General features: G+C 33.4%; 3 protein-coding genes across 3 annotated transcripts; all 3 read right to left on the bottom strand.

The window, feature by feature from the left end:
• Nucleotides 1-7,422: 7,422 nt before the first annotated feature.
• On the bottom strand, nt 7,423-8,470 carry LOC130590874 (auxin-responsive protein SAUR32). The gene has a single exon (XM_057393487.1). The coding sequence runs from the start codon at nt 8,043-8,045 to the stop codon at nt 7,626-7,628; it is 420 nt and encodes a 139-aa protein (XP_057249470.1). The 5' UTR covers nt 8,046-8,470; the 3' UTR covers nt 7,423-7,625.
• Nucleotides 8,471-21,024: 12,554 nt separating this feature from the next.
• On the bottom strand, nt 21,025-23,326 carry LOC104883350 (syntaxin-related protein KNOLLE). Its single transcript, XM_010667860.4, has 2 exons — nt 22,520-23,326; nt 21,025-21,682 (listed from the first exon to the last, which is right to left on the bottom strand). The coding sequence occupies exons 1-2, from the start codon at nt 22,900-22,902 to the stop codon at nt 21,139-21,141; spliced, it is 927 nt and encodes a 308-aa protein (XP_010666162.1). The 5' UTR covers nt 22,903-23,326; the 3' UTR covers nt 21,025-21,138.
• A 1,625-nt stretch (nt 23,327-24,951) lies between these two features.
• On the bottom strand, nt 24,952-27,685 carry LOC109133696 (uncharacterized). Its single transcript, XM_019247345.3, has 2 exons — nt 25,883-27,685; nt 24,952-25,582 (listed from the first exon to the last, which is right to left on the bottom strand). Exon 1 carries the CDS (start codon nt 27,161-27,163, stop codon nt 26,114-26,116), a length of 1,050 nt encoding a protein of 349 aa, XP_019102890.2. The 5' UTR covers nt 27,164-27,685; the 3' UTR covers nt 24,952-25,582; nt 25,883-26,113.
• Nucleotides 27,686-27,762: the final 77 nt, after the last annotated feature.

A 27,762-nucleotide genomic window follows, 5' to 3' on the forward strand; every position in this document is an offset into this window, starting at 1 on the left:
ATTAGATTATGTAAATATTAGGTAGAATATTATGTAATATCTTTAGGCTGATTTAGCTCCTTAATTATAGCCTAGTATTATGTTGTATAATTGGTATATTAACCTTTGGAAAGGATGGAAAAGGCACGGAAAACATTTCCTTCACATACTAATGCTGAACTTGTAGCTGAACTCGTTGGCACAATTATAAGTGGTATCAGAGTTGATGGTTTGACTTGGAGAATGTACATACAACACTGCACCCACGGTTGGCTTGCTGGAGCATGAAAGAGTGCAGAACGGTATAGCTCTAGGGAGTCGATACAAGTATTTCGTGGTATTTGTATAGTTCTCAAAGATAGGTGAGTTAGTTGGATACAGTTGCAAAGTAGAAATAAATTAAGGGTGTAACTTCGAAGCTTGGAGTGGACATGTTGGTTGTAGGCATGGCATGGCATGGCTCGGAGGCGTAGTGCATTACTTACTCTAATGAAGCTAAAGTGTTATACTCTTTTAGGAGTTCACCTCTTACTCCATTAGTATGAAACTTCTTGAAAAGAAGGCCAAAAACAAAGTAGAAATAAATTTGTGCGGGCTATGCTTAAAGCGGACAACATGATACTAATGGTGGACTCGTAGGTGAACTCGTGAGACAAACAATAATAGTCAAGCATGTAGGTGCCACCAGGTCGAGGGTTATACTATGATGTTTTATATAGTTATACTCGAGAAATTGGGATTTTGTCAACAGTGGATCCAATGGATCAGAGAATGTATTACCACAGTGTCTTTCTCTGTCCTAGTTAATGGGATCCCGTCTGATCAATTTTTCCCATCCAGGAGAATTAGACAAGGAGACCCCCTATCCCCATATCTATTCATTTTATGTGTGGAACTCCTGGCTAGACATAACTATTTATAAAACTATATAAAACTCTACCATTTGTCTAAGGCTCTTAATGAGAAAAAAATAGTTTTATGTACACTATACATATAACATATGGTATAGCTGAATGTATAATACGTATTACTATTTATCCTTAATAATGAATATTAGTACATAATTACATTTAGGTATATTGAAACCTAAGGGTGCTAATGAAAACTATAAGGCACCTTCTATCATGCACATGAGTAAATTATATATAGTAAGCACAGGAGTGTCAAAAACAATCCATGAATTGATTAATGTAACTACTGTATCCTTAATTATAACAAAAATTATTAAAAAAAGACGGTCAATTTTAATGTAAAAGTAGACCTAGCTAGTCACTAAATAAATTAAACTAGTCATCGAAAGAAATTAACCTAGTTATTATTGAACTTATTCTCTTTTTAATATTGAACTTACCATTACTTATTTAAAAGTAGGCGATCTCTATTTTTATATTACAAATATTAGGACCCAATGGAGACACTTTAATCTAACTCAAGTCTCAAGTCACTATACTATCATTATTCTCCTTCCACTTTCATCTCTATTAATACATAACTAAGTTTAGTTATATGACAAAACAATTAGTATATGAACATCAAAAGAAAATAAAGTCATTCCTATAAATGCGGATGATACAGTGATACTTTATAATGATGCCATCTCACATGGGTGCTAATATGATTGCATTAATTTGGGTTGTGGACATTAATTGTTAGGAACATATTTTTGTGACAATGTTAGTGGTGGAGGGAAAAAGACTATTTTCTTTTCCCCTAACTAACTTTATGAGAATCACAATATACTAATCACTTTTCGAAAAGAATTTGATACCCTTTTTTTCTCTCTCCCCTCTCTCCTCTCTACTTTCAAAAACCCTAGCCTCCATTGTTGATTTTCAAAGGGGCTTCCATCGGTTTTTACCGTTGGAAAGCCCCCACCTTTGGTTTTTAATTTGTTTTTAGGTTTCCAATAACAATTTCTCCCTCGAAAGACAGGGTTTTCGATCTCCTTCGTAAGAAAAGTTTTTCGATCTCCTTCGAAAGACAAGGTTTTTCGACCTCCTTCGAAAGACAGGGTTTTTTCTCCTTTTTAGAGGGGAATTTCTACAGGTTACAATCCGGGATACTAGATCTAATGGATTGCCGTGAAATTATTTTGTTGGTGAAGAATTATGCGGGATCTCAAAGGTTATCAATTTTTCGAATACGGTTAGATGAATCCGACGGAAATCATCCTCTCGACTACAAGGGATCGTTAGATTGTCTCTCCAACAAGGCTGTATTTTCCAGCGATATAAGCGGGAGATGTTCCACATTGCAAGATTTGTTTGACGATCGTAGTTTTTATGAAGGAAATTTTTGTTTGATTCAACTTATGTATTTGTTTGATTCGATTGCTTATGTAGATGTCGTATGACTTTTTTATTTATGAATTAATTTTACTATTCAAAAAAAAAAAAAAAAAAAAAAAAAAACTAACTTTATGATGTTTGAAACATGTCTCAAATTGCAATTTATTTGCTCTGTAATGCAATCAAATACTTTGTGACCCAAGATGTTCCTTGTTTGGGTCCATTTTATGTAGAATAATTCTAAGATACAATTGACAAATGTTTATACATTGGTGTTTGTTCAAAGCTACAAGCCAACAGTCACAACCCCACCCAACTTTTGTGGAATTCAATCTATCCCTTGACAACCAAACACCACCCAACTATTTTGTTAATTTCGAAAGAGAAGGATAAATAGAATTGTTATTAGAATTTAGAATTAGATCTTTTTTAGTAATCCTTTTGTAGTCATCCTTGTGTAACCACACAAACTGTTATGCGGAAGCGTTTAATTAAACCAACAATAATCCACAACAACCAAGCACACACACAAGAAAAACAAGAAAGCGAATAAATGACACACAAGATTTAACGAGGTTCACTATCAATTTGATAGCTACGTCCTCAAGGCAGGGAAAAAGATCGCTTCACTATGAACGAGACGATTACAAATACAATAGGCAAGATTCAATTGAATAGACTTTCAATTGAATCTCAAAGACTCTCTCTAATCTTCTCTATTGTGTTTTCTCTAATCTCTCTCTAGTATTTTGTGGTTAAGAAACCCTAAATATGACAAAACATATTTATATGAAGTCTAAGATACAAGCCCTAAGTCGTAAAATAAGAAAAGAAACCCGAAAAATTTCGCATCCCCGATAGGTGCGGGAGCACCATCATCTGGTGCGGGCGCACCAGCCTGATGTGCGGGCGCACATGCCTCGAGTGCGGGAGCACCAAAGTGTTCTGCCTCACTCTTGAAATCTGTCTTAGTGACGTGCGGGAGCACCATTACTTGGTGCGGGCGCACCTGACATGGTGCGGGCGCACCGACATTTGGTGCGGGCGCACCACTCGTGCCGAGCCATTCTTCTCTCTAGTAAGCTGCTGCCTTCCTCCTTCGGCAAGTCACAACTCACAAATCTCCACCTTGACTTGCATCTATCACACGACTCCACCTCGAAACCATCAACCCATCATGTACCTCTGCAACAGTACGCGAGATACTCCTTTCCCCTCATGCTCATGCATCTTTCACCCGATGCCAGGCTTGCCCTCATATGAGTCTCACCCAATCTCGCCAAGATCGCTGACCACTCATCATGAACGACCCTGTCTCACAGCCTATGAGACCCATGTTGCGCATTCACCTGAAACCCAATTTATTACCCGTCGGAAATCAAATCGCCTTCATTGAACCACAAACACACTAGCTCCACCTTAATCAAGACGAGCCAGTACCCTGCCAGTTGCTCCAACTAGAGCCATTTGCACTTACGTCTAAGTACCCAAAACAAATCACCCTTGGCGCAGGGAACTTCCGTCGAAGTTCTTCTATGCTCGCGCCGGAGCACTCCACCCCGTTCTCACTGGAACGCAGGTAACTCCTCCTGGAGTTCCAATCTAGCTACCTCTTGGTGACTTCTCCCAGAATCACCTCTCAACCCAACACTCCCTGGCAAAGACATGTCGCTCGAGATCCCATAGCTATAAGCTGGCACACAAGTATCGATAGAACCGAACCTTATCATACCAATCTGCTGCTGAGAGACCCTTGGTGTTCTTCTTGATGACCCTTAGTTTCAACCAGTTGTGTAGAAGTTCCCACAAACTCTACCTCACTGTTGACACTCTCATCCTCAGCCCAAGTAGTACTCTCCAACCCGATTGTTGAACTCATTCTCGTTGACCCTGACCTCTCAACCTGTGAAGAAGCCCCCATAAGCTCCACCTCACACTCAAGACCATCACTTGTCAACTTAGAATGCAGCTTCAACTCAGAATCATCTCTAGCCAGTGCCGTACCCTGCAAATCATACAAGTTACCCACACCTGACTTCACGCCACGAAGTAACTCACAAGAACCCTTCACCACACGCAAAACTCCATCCCCTCCTTGGAATCGAAAACCCTTACGGTCTAACATCCCAAGAGATATAAGGTTTCTCTTAAGTTGTGGAACATGCCTCACGCCTCTAAGATCCTTAACTCTCCCATATGCATTCTAAACCTCACAGAGCCTACTCCAACCACCTCACACACGTATTGTCACCCAAAGTAACACTACTCTTGCATAAGCTATAGGTCGAAAACATCTCCTTGTCAGAACACATATGTGAAGAACATCCACTATCTAGAACCCACTTATCTTCTAAGCGTTTCTCCTCATGGACAATTAGAGCTAAATCCTCCTCAGAATCTAGTCAACCTTATTTTGTTTTGCAAAAGAAGCCGAACCATCCTTCTTAGGACATTCACTCTTCCAATGACCCGGTTCTTTACAATAATGGCAAAGATCACTACTTTTAGGGCCCTTCGACCTAGGTTTTCTCCTATCCCTACTCGAATCTCCCTTATTTTTCTCAGCATTTGCTACCAAACCTGCAGAATAATCACGATCCTCTACCATATCACCAGTTGCTTTATGACGCAATTCCCTAGTATAAAGTGCCGACTTTACCTCCTCTAGGGACACAATGTCTTTTCCAACCACAAAAGACTCTACAAAATGTTCATAGCTACTTGACAATGAAACCAACAATATCAACGCAGCATCCTCATCCTCAATCTTAACATCTAAATTACGCAAGTCCAGTAAAATAGAATTCAAACGATCGAGATGATCTTTTAGGGACATACCTTCTCTCATGCGTAGGCCAAACAACCTTTGCTTCAATAGCAATTTGTTTGTGAGCGACTTTGTCATGTACAAGCTCTCCAGTTTCAACCACAAACCTGCAGCCGTGATTTCATCTGCAACCTCTGTGATGACATCGTCCGCCAAGCATAGCAAGATAGTGGAGTGTGCTCTTTCCTCCATAGATTCCAACTCAGCCTCAGTTAGACCAGTCAGATTTCCCTCTTTTGATGTCGTTGTGAAACCCTTAATCAATGGTTTCCAGATACCTTGTTGTTTCAATAAAGCTCTCATCTTTATCTGCCATAGCCCAAAACTATTCCTTCCCGTAAACTTGTCGATCTTTAAGGTTGTTGTTGCCATGTCCCAAAAGCGATTAACCCCGGTGTTAACCTGTAGCTCTTGATACCACTTGTTATGCGGAAGCGTTTAATTAAACCAACAATAATCCACAACAACCAAGCACACACACAAGAAAAACAAGAAAGCGAATAAATGACACACAAGATTTAACGAGGTTCACTATCAATGTGATAGCTACGTCCTCAAGGCAGGGAAAAAGATCGCTTCACTATGAACGAGACGATTACAAATACAATAGGCAAGATTCAATTGAATGATTTCAATTGAATCTCAAAGACTCTCTCTAATCTTCTCTATTGTGTTTTCTCTAATCTCTCTCTAGTATTTTGTGGTTAAGAAACCCTAAATATGACAAAACATATTTATATGAAGTCTAAGATACAAGCCCTAAGTCGTAAAAAAAAAGAAACCCGAAAAATTTCGCATCCCCGATAGGTGCGGGAGCACCATCATCTGGTGCGGGCGCACCAGCCTGATGTGCGGGCGCACATGCCTCGAGTGCGGGAGCACCAAAGTGTTCTGCCTCACTCTTGAAATCTGTCTTAGTGACGTGCGGGAGCACCATTACTTGGTGCGGGCGCACCTGACATGGTGCGGGCGCACCGACATTTGGTGCGGGCGCACCACTCGTGCCGAGCCATTCTTCTCTCTAGTAAGCTGCTGCCTTCCTCCTTCGGCAAGTCACAACTCACACAAACTAAAACAATAAAACAAGCAAATGACTTATTTTTAGAAATTCATTTTTTTTTGTTTCTTTCGGCGCAATAAAGAAAATAAATGTAAACAGAAGAAACTTCTTTACTCTGTTTGGGTGTTGTAAAATATTTCCTTCAAGAAAAATACCCTCTTGAATTCACCCATTGTACTATGTTCCAATTTGTAAGTAATTCATCTTAGGCTATGTTTGGTAGCTAAAATATTTAAAGTGTTGAAACGATAATTTTTTTTTGGTACATATCTTGTATAGAATTAGGACTTGTTTTCCCCGGCTTATTTTCAGTTCAGTTCAGTTGCAATTATTTCAGTTCAATTTTATTCAGTTGCAATCAATTCAATTCAGCTCCATCTATCACTTCTATAAATTATAATGTATTCATTTCCTACTTTGACTTTACACGTTTGCAAATGCACTTATTTTACATTAAATATCGTTATCTTTCATTACATATTAGTAAAAATCATAATAATCGAATATTAAGAAAGTACTCAATAATACGAGTCAAACAAAACCCCACATAACTATATATTTTCTTATATACTGAGAAAATCTAAAAAGATTATTTCTAATTGTAAAAAATGTCAGGATTCTAAGTGAGAAAGATAAAAAAAAATACAGAGAAAATACCGAACAACTCATGTTATTGAATATCTTATTAACCTTATGTTCAATACTTGCATTGCAATTGCTGCCAATTTCATAGTTTATTTTCAACCAAACATAACCTTCGCCTCTCTATTCGCATTCGTAAAATATTCTCACTCTTTCCACAATAATCTTGCAAAAAATAAATTACTAAACTCCTTTAATTTTTATTAGGTTATGAAAAGCTAATGTATCAAATTTATCTCTTTAAAGACTTTGAGAAATCAAATATTGAGTATTTGTATTTCCAATAATACAGTGGTATTTGAATTTTTTTACTAGAAAATATCATCCTCACCTGAAAAGAAAAAGAAATCACATACTCCATCTGTTCCAATATATAATCTTTGTTTCTTTTTACAGTCTCCCAACATATATTTTTGAATGCAAATATCTTTAATTACATAATAATAAAATTATAAAATTTGATATTATAAAACTACACACTGAAACGAATCTAACAAAATCGAAAACTGTATCTTGGGACGAAGAGGAGTACTAGTACTAGCTAGCATGTAAAATAAACCAGAATTTCAGACCTCAAAAAAGAAATTATCTTAAGGGAAAAATAATATCAATTAATAGAGAGAAAATAACATAATAACATAATAACAATAGTATTATAATAATATTCGTAACCAATGTTTTCATCGTTATCAACTACAATTAATCCCTTGAGTTTTTATCTCACGCAAAGAAAAAAAAAACCCCACAAAAATCACAAACAAAAAAAAAGAAAGAAAAAGAAACCAAATCAAGAACCTAAAATTTACATCTTGACAAAGTACTCCCAAATTCAAGCCTTAAAGCACAAGAAATTATGATGATGATGATGTTGATCATGATGATGATGATGATGATGCGGATAATTCATCATATGATATTCACGATCAATCAAGCCTTGAACATGACGAAATTGCTCCACATGACATGGAATAGTAATGGGACCCTTTTGATTAAATCCATACTCTTCTTCAGCTTCTTTAAGAAGATCCAAGAACTTAGGATGATTAGTATAAACAATTGGAATTACAAACCTTTCAAGTTTTTCTTCTCCTTCATGTCCAACTAAAACTACCATGCATCCTTTTGGTACACCCTTGATTTCATCTTTGTTACGATGATGATGATGATGATGATGATTATGATGATGATGGAGGAGATGAGAGATGTAGAGGTTAAAATTGATCATATGATGTTTTTCACCACTACCCATATTGTACGTTGTTTGCAAATATGAAAAAAAAATAATCAAAGTTTGTGATTTTGAGGGGATTTTAGAGAGAGTTTTAAGAATAATTGTGTGTTATAAACAAAAGAGAGAAAAAGGCCAAGGATCAGAAGAAGAAATTGTAAGATGAAAAAGAGTAAGAGAAGAATTACTTAAAGAAATTGGGATGTTGCTCATTATAGTTTACACAGAAATTTACATATGATTTTTTGGTGGAGATGAAGAAGGATTTGAGGGGTTATATGGTTGTTATTTATATAGGGGGGAACCGGGGAAGTTTATTATATGGAGGGTTTTGGCTTTTTGAGGGTAAAAAAAGGATTTTTGTTTTTATTATTATTATATTTTTGGGTGAGAGTTTCTTATTTTACACTCAAAGTTTTTTTTATTTTTTTTATAAATATATATTATGAAATTATTGAAAGAGTAGAGTTTCCTTAATAGAGATTGCTATCGTTTGGTATCATTACCAATTTTAAGTTATTTTTTACCTTTTTAAAAAAGATTTTATATATCTTAAAATAAGATATAGTCCCTTTATTCTCCTCCAATAGATACCTTTGAAACCTGATCCTCTACAATTTTAATACAACTCTACCAGTAAGGTAGATTTTTATTTCAACCATGCGTTTTAAAATCAAGGGTTCATATTGGTGACAAGGGCACAATTTGATGAAAAAAATAGAGGAGATTTGGAAAAGATAATATATAAGCTATTGATTTTTTATTCAATTACTGATATTGTTCAAACTCTATCTTCTAGAGTTATTTTAGAACTCTAAAGGATCCAAACAAATAGACTTCCCACATCTCTTTTTCAAGTTTATGAATACGTTTTTTGTATCATTAATCTCTCTAGTTACCTATTAGTCAAAATCATAAAAGTTTGATTTTCGTTATGAGACGAATCAAATCATACTGTAGGAAGATTTTATTTCCTTATAAATAATGGCAAAATTAAAATGAGAAGCCTATCGAGGGACAGAGGAAAACAAAAAAACTTAATTTTTTCATTCATATTTCTAATTTTTAAATAATTAAATAAAAAACACTATAGATTCTTAATTATTTTTTTTTCTTTTGTTAACAAAAAATATCAAAACAGACGCTCTAGTATCAATATAACAGTAGACCTAGTCACTAAATGGAATAAACTAGTTACCGAAAGAAATTAACATGGTCACTATTAGCTTATTCTTTTTTTAATATTAGGCTACTATTACCTAATTTTAATTTAAAAGTCGGCGATCTCTTACAAAACAAACTCTTTGTTGTTGAAGGGAGAATGTAATTATATAATACGTAGTAGTACTTAGTTAAGTTTAGAACTTAGGACGGTTGGTAGGATATAAATTAAAAAATTATAATTGACTTTGTGACTTTTACTAGGCAATGGAAACTAGAATTGTGTATTGCAATTTGCCAGAGATGAATGTTGCTGTCTCTAGAGAGAGAAAGAAGTGTGGAGAAAGGAAATAAAAAATACCCTTTAAAATAGGGAATAAATCGTGTGGGGTTGCACCAAATTAAACAAAAAGAAGGAAAAAAATCGTGTGGGGTTGACCTATAGGCTCGATATTCTTATGTGGTGTGGCTCTTACAAGATGTCCTCATTCCTTTTCATTTAGTGGCTACAAGACTCACCTTTTACTTTCATCTTTTTTATTTAAAAAAATAAATAAAGTTATGTAATCTTTTTATCCTATTTTCAAGAATAATATATGTATGTGGAGGTTTTTAAAAAAGGAAATTGGTCCTATCACAACTTTTACAAATTTTATGGTAGAGTTTATATAAAGGGATTGAGTGATTATATAAACGTCAAAAGAATTTGTAAATAAAGAAAAGAAGAATCGTCCTTAATATAGAAAAAGATTGAGTGATTATATCAAGAGATAGTCGCTTTACTAGTGATTCAATGTTCTTGATTAATCTTGATTAATTATATGTCCAACGATAATTACTTTCAAGTCTTTTATACTCCCTCCGTCCCATAATATAAGTCCTATTTCCTTATAAGGTGTCCCAAAATATAATTCTTATTTCTATTTTCAATCAATAATTATTCCCAAAATACCCTCATGAAAATAGTTTAATTTCCAAAATGTCATCATAATTTCAGCTTCCAATGCACCATTATTAATGACAAAATGGAATCTTTTACCCCATTGAACTCCTCTACACATTAAACCATGCAACATTAAATGACAATTTTTATTTTTTAGTTAAAAGAAAAAAATCAATGCAAGTGTTTCTCAATAAAAATAGCTTTTTTTATTCAAATAAAACAAGATTCCATTTAACCTTAATTCCCGCGTAAAAACAGAATCAGGACTTATATTATGGGACGGAGGGAGTATTTATTAATGGAGTCATATAAAAAAATGAAAATAATGTAGCTCATCATCATCTTATTGATCTTCAATATTGAGCAATGTTAAGAGAATTGATTTTTCCATCTTCGATTCTTATATGTTGTACATACTTGACGATGTACTGATAGAATGGCTGAAAGAAACTCATAAAATTCTACTTATTTACATTGTTGTTTTACGTACTTCATTTTCTAGTAGATTTGTACTATAATTAGCTGTGTTAATATATTATTTCATTTCAAATACGACATTAGGACACTAAAAATCTTCTCGATTGTTGATTTTAGTTCCTTTTCCTTTGCTTGATTGTCCCCTATAAAATCATATATTTCTTGCCATTTCAAATGATATTGGATTCCTAAAGTAGTTATAAGAAGATTACAGTGTAGTAAAAAGTAGAAACAAATCTCCTTCCCATTAGTGCACTTTCTTTCCCTCCTTTTTGCTGATTTTTAATGTACTCAATACATTTTCCATCATAATAAAAGAAATAAAATACTCAAAACATTTTGATTCCCAATTTTTTTTAAGCATGTATATTCAGTGAGTAAATTAATAAGGGCATGTTCTCCCCAATTTATTTTCAGTTCAGCTCTGCTCTGGACAATACTTTTACTATCACATATCACTATTCATTTCAGTTCAGTTGTTTTATGCCAAAGAGAATATGCCCTTGATACACATTCCTCACTCGAAACCGATGGTAATACATTTGATTTTCAATTTTTTTTAACCTTGACTGATTGAGTATCCGATTGAAAGAATTTAATATTGGTTACGTGCAACTTTGACCAAAACCCGACAAAAAGCCAACTTGAGTTACTTTTTTTTATCAAGCTTTTATGAAACCCTATCTAGAACTACATATGCTTAATGTTATGAAATTATGAAAATGAGAGAGAGGAGAAATCAGAGTAAGGGAGTTTCGTCCTTACTTAAATTGAACTTATTAGACCTAACAGTGTACGATAAAGAGACAATTGTTTTAAAAAATCGTATAACCTTTTGAGATCTACACTATCATAGATTCAAAAAAAATTGAAAAAAGTTACTAAAAATATATAAGTTCAACATCCAAATAAATTTTATTTGGCACCTCGATATCGACTCATCACCTCTCGGGGTTGAAGAAGGTACAAGGGTTATCAATTTAGAAACACTTTTTTATATGACCTGTTCTTCAATTTTACATTTGCTTATGACGGAAAAAACTTTATCTACCCAGTGGGTCAACAACCCACTATTAATAGAAATAAATAAATAGTGGAATCCAACTCATCAGTTATAATAGTTTTTTAATGCTTTATTTCTAGTGGGTTAACTACCCATTGGGTAGATGTAGTATTGCCCGCTTATGACTTATGGGTTATGAGTTTGAGCTAAATGAATATTAATAACATGAAAATGTCAAACGATAGTGGGAAACAATAATTACGGAGAGAAAGTCAAATAAAGGAGGCAGTTACCCAAAACAATAGAAATAAGCACTGTGAACAGAGGTTATGAATTGAAATTTTAAGCTAAGCAATAATAATAAGTGTAAGATTTTTAGGTGGTCGAAAATTTCTAATAAATTAAAGGGTGGATCACGTAACAATGAGTGGCTACCGCATGACATCAACTTTAAACAAATGGGCAATGGTGAAATAGCAATTTAGTTAATCTTCCGCCGACATCGACATCTAAACAGCTAAGTAATGGTCCTATTATCACAACTCGAACCGACTTCATGTTTAAGCTGGTTGTGTATTTGTGACATTCATGATTCCTACTTCCTATAACTATACGACGGTGGCGGGTAAATATGGGCAAAAATAATAAAGGCAACTGACGATTATTTTCAAAAGTTTAAACAATGAAACTTTAATGAATTTTATGTTCTCATTATTCCGTCCCTTACACTTTACTACTGATTCGAATGTTTATTTTTGTCTAATTTTCAAACAATTTAAAATAAATATATTTTGGGATCCTTATATTTTGAGGGACCTATTATGTTGCCGTGATTGCATGGACCAAGAATCACTCTTGCTATATGATAAATCATGAAATAACGTATACATGTAATGAATTAGAATGTCGAAATACAAATCCCCCTTATAGGAATGCACCTGATTGAGGAGGATGATTGTTTCAATTTTAGGTTAAGTAGAAGAGGAATTTAATGGTGAATTGTTGGTACAAACTATCACATAAATATGAGAGAGAGAGCTCGCACGCGCACAAGGAAATGGGAAAATTAGGGTGGGGAAAATGAAAAAGGGTTTGAAGAGGTCAAATGATGTAACGTGACAAACACCAGAAAAAACAAAAGTCAATGTCGAAAACCGGCATAAGGTATCTGTCAACAACAAAATTGCAAAAACTTAAAAGTTAAAAGGTAGTTTCCGACAAAAAAAAAATAAAATTGATATATACACATGTTTTTTTATATCTTTATCATCTGAAGTGATATCACTATTACGGAAGCAAAACATTTGCAATACAAAGATCTTCCATTTTAAGTAATAAGTAAATCTAAGAATTATGCAAGAAATAGTAGGTATAATTTCATGAATGTTTGACTTGGAAAATTTATACAAGACATGCATACTACGTAATCACGTATGATTGACTTAGAAAAATTCATCATCGAGCTTATTATATCACTTGAATATTCAAAGTCAGATTATTGTTGGTTGCCTCAAAAGTTTGAAAGGAATGAGAAATTCAAAGATCGAAACATAGATATGCAAAAAGTTGATCAAATTGTCACAACAAATCATTCACGAGATTCTAAATCCTTTTGATCCCATGAAAGGAGAACATATTTTGATGCAAAAATTTGTCACCACAGTTTGGTGTTACCAAATCCTAAATTTCAGAAGTTGAAATAATTACATAGGTAGTCTTATTATTTAGAAAAAAAAGAAGACATCTTAATGTAAAATATGATTTCACACACTATACAAATAAGTATATGCGCACCTTCATTGCTTTATTTATTAAAATATGTGTAGTTTTTTATTTTCAATGGTAAGGAGAAAAATTGTGACCAAATCTCAACTCTGTACAATCTCTTATTTTGATTATATTTGCGAATCATATACTCGTGAGCACGTGGAGGAAAAAGTAAGGGAATCTGCACGATTGCTTGACAACATGAGAGCCTATACGTGTATGATAAAAGTACGTGTAAATATTATCTTACACCTTTTTTTTAATGTTGTCAAAATTATTTATGAAATTTAGCTTCCAAAAGACTAAGTGCTATTTGCAATTTTTTTCATCAACATAAGTGGTAGTATTTATATTTTTTTTTCAAATAATACTACCAAGTACCAATTTTTACATTTTTAGTAATACTCCAAGTACCAATAAGGGCTCTTAAACAAATTGGGTTGGGACTTGGGTTAAGATGTCAGGGTAGTATTTGATTGACAATCAATGTGTTAATATCCCTTGCATCAAACCTAGCCTATCTAATACATAGACTTGAAAATCTTAATCATAAGTGCTATATATAGCAAAAAAAAAAAGCTATATACAACATTTAAAATTATGCCTAACTTAACCATGGTTAATTTTTTTTTTTTTTTTTAATAATATAATTTCACAACTATTAGTCACCCCATAGCAAATTTGAGAATATAATTTCACTCACCACAAATGCTTTTTCCTTCACCACATAAATACTCTCTCGTCGCTGCACCCATTTTTTTTTTATTATAATTGAGCTTCAATTATGGAGGTCGCTTTAATAAATAATAATAATAATTAATAACAGCAGTTCGATGAGTCTCAATTGTTTAAATTTCAAATTTATTGTCATATTATTCAAAATTGGTAGGTCATATTTTATATTTTTCAGGTTGTGATTACCGAAATGAGGTCATTTGTCATAGATGACCCCCCCAAGCGGGGTCATTTGTTTAGGGGGTCATTTGTCATAGATCAGTCTATTAATATATTTTGCTGTATTTAGCCTTTCTTTTTGCTGTATATAGCACAATTTATTGCCTCAAACCTAACTTACTCTAATAATCTTAATTTCTTCCGTTTAATAACTTTTTTTTACTCTAATAAGCCTAAAATTTTGGACGAACTAAACGTTTATACATATAGTGTATGTTGTAGTAAGTGATGTAGCTTGGACATGATAATTTTAATTTAACCCATTTAAGAAAATGGATTAATAAGATCAATCTATTAAAATAAATAAGCTAGAATCCAAATCTCAACTCATTATTATTCATTTTACTTCGGGTCTTTTTTTTGCCCCCTACTGGGACCTCATGGTAAGATGATGGATTCTACGAGACCGAAGTCTCTCGTAGGTTTACCCGGCCTGGATTTGCAGGTAGTAGTGTGCACAAACCGGCCCGACCGGAATTTGGACCAATTCACAAAAAATTCTAATTCCAAGTTTTAGATCCGGTCCAATCCAAATGCGGAAAATTTCGGTCGAAGAAAAAGACAGATTTCGATCCACCGGTCCAGCCGGTTCCTGTTCTGTGCTGGACCGATGCACACCGTTATTTGCAGGCAGACACTTTGAGAGTGGGAGGTGGTGAGGGAAAATCCTTTCGTAAAGGTGCGGCTAGTGGGGATCGAACCCCTAACCTTAAAATTGAAAAGTTATTTTCTTATCATTAGGACAAGCTAAACGTGGTATTTCGGTTCGTTATGGGTCAACTTTACCCAACCATAGTATCAACCACAAGAGTACAAGACAACTATTGAGAACAAAGACAGAGAAAACAAGTAATACATCCCATGTGATTACCTGATTGGTTGAAGTAGAAGGGTATTCATTTATTCAAGGATTGTCACAAAAGTTCGTTGCAAGAGATTTGGAAAAAAAGAAAAGAAGGAAGGTCTAGTCGTCCACACCTAAATCATAAATCATAATGGTCAACAGACACGGCACCGCTATGCCTCCGTAAAGCTTAGCTTAGCTTATTCGACAAGTTAAAGAGGAACTTGTTAGTTGTTACTACTTGTGTTTGTTTGTTTTTGCGGTGATTCATACAACTACCATTCACATATAAACTGTGCATATAATGATATAATTGCTTCTATCTACGGTTTCTTTACATTATTACTTACATCGTTATTTGTAACTGTTGCAAGTAAAGTGCATAAGCTTTGGCCTATCCATAATTCAATTTCATACATATCCTTTCCTTGTTTTCCGATGATGTATCATGCATGTGATGTAAACATACCATATACGAAACTCTATTTGCATAATTTTGAAATGATATTGTTTATTTATCCTATTTTTTAACTTTTTAAGAATGTTCGTTAGCTTTTTCTCAAGAGATTAATGAGAAAAAAAAAAAGAAAAATACACATGTTATCGTCAAAGTTTGAAAGTTGATAGTTTTAAAGCATATTTTATGATGAAACCAACGAGATAGATTATTCTACATGATAGTTTTCATTCTATGTATATATCAATGAGTTTTTACGGTCAAAGTTCAGGAATTTTAATCTATAAAAGAAAATAGGTAAGTAATTATTAGAAGCGAAGTGAATATATTTATTATCACACTACAAAAATAATGCAATCTACCAACAATTAAAATTTGTTGCTATTAACATTGGTTAATGACAATAATGACCAATAATATTATTTCTGCTAAATTAGATGAGAGTTTAGTCCATTTATAAGCCAAAAAGAGGCTACATACTAAACCAGTTGGTAATAATAGGAGAAGCCCCTTAACTTTAGTTTATAAGGTTGTAATTTTCTCATCTTTCACCAATGTAGAACAACTTACATAAAATATCGATGAGATTTTTTGTCCACTATGCTCCTAAATGACAACAAATCGAGATTATAATCCCGTACCATCTAGGAACAAATATTGAGATGATTTGTTCCGAATATCAACAAATTAGGTTTTTGCCAACGAAGTTGGTAGTTGCTGAATAGCAACAAATAGAAAGATATGATATCATCTAGAGACAAATCGTAAAATGACTAGTTTTCAATAGAAACAAATTGAAAATATGGTACCATCGTTTAATTGAGGCCTTAAATAAAAAATATCACTTTTAATTAGGCAACGAAAAATATAATCGATGTTGCTATTTATCAACAGTCTACAAATTTGTTGCCAAACTTTATTTCTATAACATTTTTATCTTTGTCATGTTATAACATGGCCTAATCACACCCATGGATTCCAATTGCAACCAAAAGTCAGTATCAATATGTCCTTTTACTGACGTCAAATTAACTATGAAGTATGCTTAAAGCTGAATAAACTACTCCCTCCGTCTTTTTTTATTTGCTACATTTTGCCATTTAGGGGTGTTTCAATTTATTTGCTACATTTGCAAATATTTCCATATATAGTACATAGGTCCCACACTTTATTTACAAATTTGCCATCACTCCCTTCTTGATTTTGTAAATGTTTCCATATATAATACATAGGTCCCACAATTTACCTATTTGCTTTTTTGTTAATTCCATTTATGTCAATGATTCCCACTCCCTCCTTGGTCTTTGTGAAAAAGTGCTTGTAGCAAATAAAAAAAGACGGAGGGAGTACTACTGTTAAGTCCTAAATGTTGGTCCATCCTTGGAGCTATTTTATTTAATATTGTGGGTCCAAATTGTATCTGTTTCTCAAACTGCCAAAATGTGAGAAATTTCTTATTCAAATTTTGGAAATCGATCAAATTTTAGATCGTTGTTTTCATACTGGGGTGCTTAGCTACTGTTTTACTTAATTGGCCCATGCAGTTTAATAATCTCACACTAAACGTTAGCATTTATGGACAAGTTTGCCAAGCCGACCTAAATCTGAAGTATTGGTTTAGTGGCATATGATTATTGTATGAAACTATTAGTCTATAGTAGATATTTGTTGTTGTCAACTAAGATAATAGTTCTTATATACTTTATCCGTTTAGAAATAGTTGCACCATTTCATGTTTTCACGTTTGCCAGTCCATTATTTCAAATATCAATTGTACGGTGTGGAGAATAATTGTGATTAGGGTTAACGTTAGTAAATGTTTACAATACAGGCCTACGACTAATAAAAGACCATGCTATCCTTTTAAGGACTCGTTTGGTTCACATGGGAAGTAATTTCCCATGGGAATTTACATTTCATGGGAAATTATTTCCCTTGTTAATTTCCTAGGAATTAGACAAAATTGTTTGGTTGACACCATAGGAAATTGCATTTCCTAGGAAATTACTCACCAAGGGGGGCTTGGTGAGTGATTTCCCATGTTTCATGGGAAGTTCTATTTCCCTTGGAATTTGTATTTCCTATGCTTCTCCCATTTCCCTCTAACCAAACACAACACCCATATTGTATTTTCTAGGAATTTGTATTTCCAAGGGAAATAGCTTCCAACCAAACAACACCTAATTATATACAATGTTACTCTAATATACACCTCATCTGTATGGGGTGAAACAACGGATATATTGGTTCGATGTTTAGTAAACAATTCAGTAGATAGGCCCTTAGTAAAAGATAATACTATCCTTTTTATATACAATGTTACTCTAATATTAATCTCTCTATTTATCAATAAGTAATAAAAAGTTGATATTAAAATAATATACATCGAGACGAATCTAACAAGATCTCATATGACTATGTTTTTCCTAAAACATAAATCACCAAAAATAATCAAAATGCAAGATGTGAATAGTATCGAGCACTCTTTTAAAAATAAGTTCCATATGTGTCTACCTACACTACAAAGGAGAAGGTAGACAATTTCAATTGCTCGAAAAGGAATGGAGCTTTTCACATGCTAATGAGCGTGTGGCTGAGACTATAGCCATGTAAGTTTCTGAAGCGGTTTCTCAAGAGTTAGTATCGAGCACTCTTTCAAGAACAAGTTCAACCAAGTTCGATTTTACAAACAATGGTAAGAACTTCTCTACTTTACATCTCTCTACTATGTTGACATGGTACAAGGAAAACAAGTTGTGGCTCATAAACCTAGTGAATACTCTTGAAGTAATTTTTTAATTCATTTGTTGCATTTAAAACGAAATAGAGGAAGTACTTATAATAATTTGAATTCTTATGAATGTATATTCAATTGTTTCATGCATGTAGAGCAATTGGAAGAAGGTATTATTGATAGGAGTTGGGTTAAGCCATGAGAAAAAAGGCACATTTATTTAACGGGGCCCAAAAAAATATAAGAAGAAATGAAAGCAAAGACGCCAAGACTATCATCAATACTCATAATTTGATATTATCCATCCATTTGAGCCATAATTTTTTCTAAATGCGTGCAAATCATTTAACTTTTAGCCCATGGCTCGTGGCCCATTTAGCTTGGCAATGCCATAAAAAAGTCCAGCCTCATCTATGTTCTGATTTGGCTGCAAGAGATATCTTTGTACTGGGGGATGCAAAACTTGCATTTGATATGAGACTTTAAGAAACATATGTTAGAATATTCATCAAGAAAAATCTAGATAATATGTGTTAGGAAATCGGGTGTTGTAGTTTGATTAATGCGGAACAAAAAATCAATGAAATAATAAAGATAAACAAACAATGAACACAAGGATTTACGTGGTTCAGTCAAATTTGACATACGTTCACAGGTGGGGGATTAGAGCTTATTCACTATAATGGAGAAAATCAAAGAGAATAATACAAAGAGTCCTAAATTCTAGAGGCTAAAAGTGTTCCATAGGTTGTGTGTAAATAATGAGCACCAAGAGTATACTCCGCACAAAACCCTAGATAAGAAAAAATGATTTAGAAACGTATCTTGCAAACCGCGAGTCGCGATATACTCTCGGAATTGGGCATATGACCTATCGTTGGAAAGCTCTTTGAACAAGCTATCACCTCAAAATCCTTTATATATTGAGATATATGTGCATTCAAAGTTAGCATTATGCCATTCATAAGATTTCAAGTCATAAATAACAATATGCATTGTAAATCTAGTAGTGAAATGTATAGAAAGATCGAGCAAATAACATCTTGTTTTGCGATCTTTTTATCAAAGGAACATGTTTGGTTGACACTAATTGTCTGGTTGATAGTCATAAATGATGGTAATGGTAATGTATTTTAGTCAGGGGCGGATCCAGGAATTCCGAAGAGGGGTAGCGTAAGTTCGCCTTGATATCAATTATCAATTTTCTTACCCACATTGTAAATCCATAATTCAAATATATTGTATTTCAAACCAATATTGTTTTTGTAAGCAATTCAGAATAAACGATTCACCAAATTCAATTAACAATTACTACAATACTTTGGAGATTAACATGACAGATGAAACCAATGAAAGCCATTCACCATTGGTAGAATCCCAAAATAAGCATACACATTTAGCAAAACCAAAGACAAGCTGATTCTAACAAATCTATTATGAAAATTGACCAATAAAGAGAGCATAACATACCAAAAAGCTCTAATGCAAACTTATCTTAATTTAGAACAATAAAAATCAAAATCGAACTCAAAATCAGATTCAAAATCAAATCAAAATGCAATGAAAAAGAGAAATCCAAACATTTCGAAGAGTAACAAAACCTCAAATATCCAAAAGCTTGAAAACCCAATTACCCAACCATTGCATATAAATTAAATAATTAAAATCTCAAAAAATAGAAAAGTTCCTTAGAATTTTGACTAATAATTATTTATAAAAAGCTAAACTAAATACTAAAAATATATTAGGATCTGATGATATTTATGAATTCTTTGAATTTTTTTTTTCTAGTTCAATAATACAGGTTATACCAAATTAATATTCTGAAAAACAAATTCATGATGAAATTAAACAACCAAACAACCCAAGTACAACTTACGATTAACATGAAGTTTATAAGAGTGAGATTTCTTGTTAGACGATCTAATCAACTTCAAACTTCGCGATAAATATCAAATCTCATGTCCATCTCTTGTGCTGTCTCATACTTCTTTATATAAGATAAAAAAACTCCACAAATTCTGATCTTTCATCCGCCATTAATAAATGTTGAAGTAAAGTTTGAGTAGGTTTTAGCTTGTGAAAGAGAGAGAACAGGAGAAGACGCGAAGAGAGATAACAAGAGAAGAGAGACGCATAACAGAGTTTTAGGTTTTCAGGCTTTTTAATTATTTTTTTTTTAAAACAAGGGGTAGCACGTGCTACCCCTTGTTACAACGTGGCTCCGCCACTGATTTTAGTATAAATTTGTAAATAGTTCTAATGTCAATTACCTATGGTAATGCCATGTCATTCCAAATAATCTATTTTCTTCCTAAATTTTCATTACCATCCATTATTGTAAGGAAAGGTGGTATTAAGTAGGAATGAAAATTCATGAAGAAATCCACATGTTTGAAGATGCAGTTTCATTACCATGGGCGTGGACATGAAATTTTCTTGCAAAATTACACTACAACATTATTATTACTACCATTTATGACCATCAACCAAACGGACCATAAAGGCCACGAATTCAGAAAGTCCTAACACATATTTTTGTTAATGTAACATTAATACCTTTGCTAAACACAAGTTACATTGGCTTAGATACACTTGGTAAGTATTGTCAGATCTCATATATAAGCAAAATATAAATTGTATATGAATCAAGTAACAAATGAATGAAATAATTTCTTAATAGAATTAAGGGAGCTTTGAGTAACAGCCCCTAATTACACACATCATCCATTACACATAATCCAAGAACACAGACAAAGAAACAAAGTATAAACTTAAGAATGACTTAAGCTAGCAATAATAGGAATGACAATCAATAGTATGATCACCAATAATGCTATGATCCCAATGCACATACACTTCCTACTACCCCTTTGATAATCTTTAGCCTTCTTAAGATTCTTATTACCATCTTGAACATAATTTGATGCATTAATAACATGATGCTCAATGTTATCCATTTGCTCCCCTTGAGCCTCAACCATCACAGCCATGTCTAAGAACACTTGGTGAAGCTCCAACAGGGACCTTTCGATCTCCTTGGCCGCGTCGTGGCGGCCTTGGATCTCGATCACTGTCTCCAACACCTTGCCTCGGCCGTGCTCTTGGATAGCATGGGATAAAATTTCACCTTCTCCTGCACCATTTGATATGATCTTTTCGATTACATCGTCATCTGGGTTCTCTCCTGTGACAGTATAGTAGCATCTTCCTACTGTTTCCTTGTACTCAGACATCATCCTTTGCCTTAGTGCTTGGAATTCCATCATTAACTCCTTCAGCTTCTTTCTTAGACCATTTATCACACATGTTCTAGTTCTGTCATTACAAAAATTGACAACATTTTAGGAAATTCACTAAAGATAATTTGTGAATTGTGTGATCCCTTGACTGCATAAAATTTCATGTCATAATTTTCTATCATTGACAGATTTTAGAACTGAAACTAGTTATTATTAGGCCCGGGCTACACCCCAGATAAGAAAAAATTTCATTTATTAATATAATATTTTAAAATAATAACACTAAATACAACTTAGTCTAGTGATTAAGACTTTAATACATGTACTTGAAGTTTTGGGATCAAACCTTATACTATGCAATTTCTAAATTTTTTTATTTGTACATGAACTACAAGAATTAAAACTCCTTCCTATAGGAAGAGTGCCACGTGGCACAGTTTCTTGTTTATGCACGCCTTTTAATATATTAGTATAGATTCTGCAAAACTTGTCCAATTTCAGTTAAACCCTAAACAGAACCAACCATTATAAAATTCAAAACTCTTGGTTAATTTAGAAGTCATTTTGTATCAAACCCAGTAATGAACAAAAAAAAATTAAGCTCATGAAAGAAATATTACAACTGCCCAAAAATCATATAAAACCCTAACAGCTAGGTAAATTCAACAAGTTTCCATCTATAAAAACTACTCACAAAATTTTCCCTCCATCAATAATTATTGTTTGGAGAATTATATAGTATGATAATATAAGTATTTATCTTCTTTCACCCCAAAAAAAAAAAACTACCCACAAAATTTTCTTCAAACAATGATCACAAACCCTTTATTACCTACAATATTTTCCAAAATCACCCAATATACATATATAAAATATGAATTATTCCCAAATTAAAGAAAATTGTGGAACATACCTATCAATGGGGGTACCCATATCAGCAGAAAGGCGGCGATTTTCAGCAGTAGCACGGTCCATCTGTTCGAGGCGAGCTTTAATAGCTTTAGCCTTCTTAAGCACAGTTACAATATCAACACTAATTCGGCTTCGAAGCGCCTTCAAAGCTTCTGGTTTATGCAATGATTTACTCTCCTCATTCGACGCTTCCAAGGTTTTCAATGTATCTTCAATTGAACCAATTTCTGCCTTCACTTTCTCTGCTTCTTCCAAAAATGCTTCCATTTTTGGGTCTAAATTAGCTACTGACATTCCCAATTCCAAATCTTTTTCGACATCTTTCGCCGCCGCCTTCTTTAGATCAACATAGCTCAGGAATGACTTTGTCATCAAATCATTCATTTTTGCTAAAATGGAAGGAATTCGAGAAATTAGAATTATGGATTTTAATGGAAAGTTTTTTATTTTTTTTTAATTTGTAGCTGGTTTTTTTTTTTTTTAGAGAATCTAGTTTAGATCTTTGTTGGAGATAAAAAGAGAGTGTGTCTGTTGATCAAAGAAGGGAAGAAAGAGGGATGTTATATTTTTTTTGAAATTGAGATGACCGTTGTAGAATTGACAAATATTTGAACGTTGGAATTCAGGTGAAAAGACTATAATAGGGTTCTTTCGTGGGAGTAACGTTTAGAATTTAAGATTTGTGCTTTAGGGGCGCGGAGGGCTTTTTGGTCATTTGTGTTTATTTAAATAATATAGCCGTTGTAGCTTGAGGAGGGAAGACAGCTATTATTATTGGGCTTCCACAGATGGGTTGTTACTCCTTTTATTTTTAAGCTTGGATTGATCTTTGGGCTGGACTACTTTGGGCTTTCTAGGTTTTGGACTTGAAAATATATTTCAGAATAATTCATGGTTAAGAACTTAAGATAAGTTAAGTTCTCTTCAAGAAATAAAAAAAGATGTGTTAAATTCAAGGTTAAGATGGTTCAACAAGTATTTTTGGAGTCAAAAGGTTTAAACAAGTTTCATTAGAAAAACTAGTATATCGACCCGTGCGTTGTCATGTTTTCCGAACTTGAGATGCATTTACTTTCCATTTTCATTAAAATCTATTAAGGAAAACTCAACATTTAAAATAAATATAATAATTTGGACACTTAAAACATGATTAAAAGTTGATTGAGATGGTAATTATGTCATGTATAATAGCAAAAGGTCATGGGTTCAAATCTTGTTGCAAGCTAATTTTACTTAGGGCTAAGGAGATTATATGAGTTATGTTTAAGGCCAATAAAGATTATTTGGGTTCAATTCACATCTAGTATAATAAATCTAATAAGTTCATATATGTTGAGTTCATATAAATCATCTAAGACTACAAAGTCGATATAAGATTTTGATTTAGAAAAGTTATATAAGTTACAAAAATTATTAAAAGAGACCGTCTAATTTTAATATGAAAGTAGGCTTAGTTACTAAATGGATTAAACTAGTTACCGAAAGAAATTAAGCTAGTCATTATTGAACTAATTCTTATTTTAATATTAAGCTTATCATTGTCTAATTTTAATTTTAAATTATTAGGCAGTCTCTTACAAGACAAATTCATAATTTAAAAGGATCTATGTGAATATAAAATCAAGTTAATTTAGAAGTAAAAAGTACGTATGCAAGTAGTTATATTTAAGTAAAACTAAAGCTAAGTATGCCAATAGATCTAGAGTTTTATGGTCTTGTGCATACCTAGTATTGATAAACAGTGTGCATATATCTTGAATTTATAACTGGTAGCTAGTTGAAGATGATAATTCAATCCATATTCGACTTATTTAAACAAAAAAATCTGAACATTTTTTACTTACTTTTTGAGAGAATAGCATGTGAACTAGTGATCATTCCATGCAACTTGTTAAGAAGATATACTAGAGTAAGATGTGTGCATATCTAACCCTGTTCTAATAGTTTTTTTAAAAATTAAAATTAATTCATTGATTCAAAGTCATACGACATTTACAATAGAAGTCAAAACTAAACAAATAAATATCAAAATGAAACAAATACAATTCTAAAATGACAAAACCACGATCGTAACACTTCCCTCGTCTTTCACATTGTTGTCTGATGCAGCCTTTTATAAGGGGGTATTTCGATCTTTCGTAGTTTTGAAGTAGAACTGAATTCAGTTCAAGTGATAAACGAAATACTGACATATGTTGTAACCCCGCACAAATTTCGATCAACAAGTCAACCTCTTGAATTACACAAAAAATCAAAATCAAAAAGTCTCCAAACTCTCACATGGAGAGAGATAAAACCTACTATATGGGTAGAAAAACTCTCCATTAGAAAGAGACTTAAGTTTATTAGAAACATTAACATAAAAAACTAATAATAAAGGGAGAAAAGGAGCTTACCACCGCCCAAAAGGTAGCTAATTAGTATAACTTGTCATAGTGGTGACAAGTTCCTGTAAGAAGTATGATAGTCTTACAATTACAAAATATAGCTCATCATGTATAGGACATTGAAACATTCAATATATCTGTGTATTAGAGCGCATGTCATGCTGTAGTCTGTGGTATCTCTTGGGCTAATGGGATTGAACATTTCCAATGGGTAAGAACTAAGATTATTGATAAATCTCAATTAATAAGTTTTAAACAAATAATGTTTTCTTTGCGGCCATGGATATATCATTTTCCACCGTAATTCAATAATTAGATGTTCATTTCATGAACCTTGTATTTTTTATTTTTTTTTTACATCAAAGCAACGTACTGAACAATTAATCTAAATGTAATCTATGCATACGACAACTATTAGCTATAGTATGAGCCTGTTGGACTTGATTCCTGTTGACTTTCATTAGATGGCACCAATGTAGCGTCGAGGCTGCCTCACGAATGACATCCAAAGTATGTTAGATTGTATTGTCAGCTATCTTCCTAGAGTCCAAGTACCGAACCAGGAGAACCTTGTATTTTGAAGCACCATACTTGGTGATCATCATCATTGAGCCATGCTTGATAATGTATCCAATTGTAAGATTTAGACTTCTTTCCTCACATCAAGATAAGTAACCCTACAAATACATATACATACTAACTCTTTTAACAAATCGCTTGTACTAAAGCTAGAAAAAAACAATTAAGTAAAAAAAAGTGTACAAATCGATAAATCTAAAAGAACATTCATTTGTTATGTTAGTTGAAGCATACAAATATTTACATTTATGCTTCTTTGGATGACAAAATTTTCTCTCTGACTTGTGCCTATTCCGATTAGTGCTAAAAGCATTTATACACAAACATATACTGATAAAGGATAAACTAAAATTTAACACAATAGAAAATTGGAAGTAAAAATTCAAGCAAAGTCTTACAAGTGATTTCAAAGGATGAAGAGAAGATCATTATAATGTAGGATCATCAAAACATCACACAACATTATTTCTCATAATCATCAATCCTCAAACTTTATGCATGTTTCACCATTACTCTCACTTTCAAATCTATAATTATCTCCGTGCTGCGCGCGTGGCCGTTTCCATCTTGTTCACAAATAGACGAAAATGCCCTCAATTATAACCAATTAAAATATCCAATTTACCCTTTCAAACACATTCGTCTAAATCATCGATCCCTTCTTCTCTTATATCACTCGCTTCTTTAAGCGAGTCGGTAGTCGGCATAATCACCAAAATACCCTCAGCTACAGCTCCACATGTTAGAAAACTCGCAAAATTCACAAGGACAAAAACGTAATACAAAACATCATCTGGGACCCAAAACGCAGTTATTGTCAACATCAATATTTGAGCCCCGAGGCACACCACAACCGTCCCAACAAGCACATTAACACGCGATTTAAGGCGCTTGTTGATAACAATCGCAACGATTTTCCAACAATTTGCCAAAAACACAAGTATGTACACCACACCAAAAGCACCAAAAATCACAATAGCCAATAAAGGGTATGTGCAATACACAATATGAGACCCGTAATTTTCATCCTTTAACAACACCGAGCTACGGTAAAAAACAGGCGGTAAATATAACCGTCCGGGTAAAACATAAACAGCTAAATATAGCGCCACCACCAAGGGTAAACACGTAATTGCAACAAACCCGATAGCCCACAAGTTACCGGGGCTCCGTTTTTTGGTAGAAATATTAACCAAAAACAAAAGAACCACCAAGAATCCGGGTTCATATAACCCGAATGATAAAATAAGATGGAATTTACAAAATTGGGTTTGGTGAGAAAGAGAAAGTGAGGGTAAAAATGGAAAAATAAAACTCTTTCTAAAAATAGGTAAACGAAAAAGTTCGTTAATAGACCAAAGAAAAAGCATAACTACCAACAGAAAACGTGGGGTCCAGTGAAGAGAGAAGTTTTGAAGCTTTAAAAAATGGCGGGATTTAATCCTAAGGTGTAGAATAAAAGAGAGAGAAAGAAGAGAGAGAAAGAAAAAACAGAGGATTAAAGCAATGGTGATTAAATCAAAGGAAGTATCTATTACAGGAACACTTGGAAATGTCAAATGACTTAATTTTCTCGCCGGAAAAAACGCCGGCGTAGGAGAGGGAGAGAATAATGAAGGAGAAGAGACGGCGGCGACGACGGCGGAAACATCAAATGTAGTGGTTGTGGTAGATTTCATTGAAAGATTGGGATTTTTTTATGATCAATTTTTTGTTTCTCATGAAGGGTGGATTTTTATTTTTGGTTGGGAGGAGAGAGAAAGAGAAGGTGGGTTAAAAACCCCACCTTACCCCTGTTTTCTTCCCAAGAAAAACAGGGGGGTAATCAAAAACAGGGGATTTTACAGATTTTGTAGAGTTTTGACAAGAAGAAGAAAAAAAAGATTGATTTTTTTTGTGGAAATTTGGGTGTTTTTTTAGAGAGAGAAAAAAAATGGGGAGGAAAAAAAATTGGAGAGAAAGAAAAAAAAAAGTTTTTTTTTTTGTTGGGGATGTTGAAGAGAGAAAAGCTTGAATTTCGGGAGAGAATTGTTAAGATTAGATTGTTAAGTAGAGAAGAAGAAGAAGAATTGGTAATTTTAATTGGGGTTTACTAGTTTTGGAATATGGTGGATTATTTATGATTATGTGTTTTAAAAATTGGAAAGGATTGAATTTGAGAGATTAGATATGTATAATACTTTGGCGTTGATTTGTTAGCTGAGTGGTGGGAGAGTTGGATCTTTGGGTTGTATACTTGTATTACCACTAGCTTATGGATATACTACAAATGAAGGAA

Source organism: Beta vulgaris, chromosome 3, assembly GCF_026745355.1.
Source record: "Beta vulgaris subsp. vulgaris cultivar EL10 chromosome 3, EL10.2, whole genome shotgun sequence".
Lineage (NCBI taxonomy): Eukaryota > Viridiplantae > Streptophyta > Magnoliopsida > Caryophyllales > Amaranthaceae > Beta > Beta vulgaris.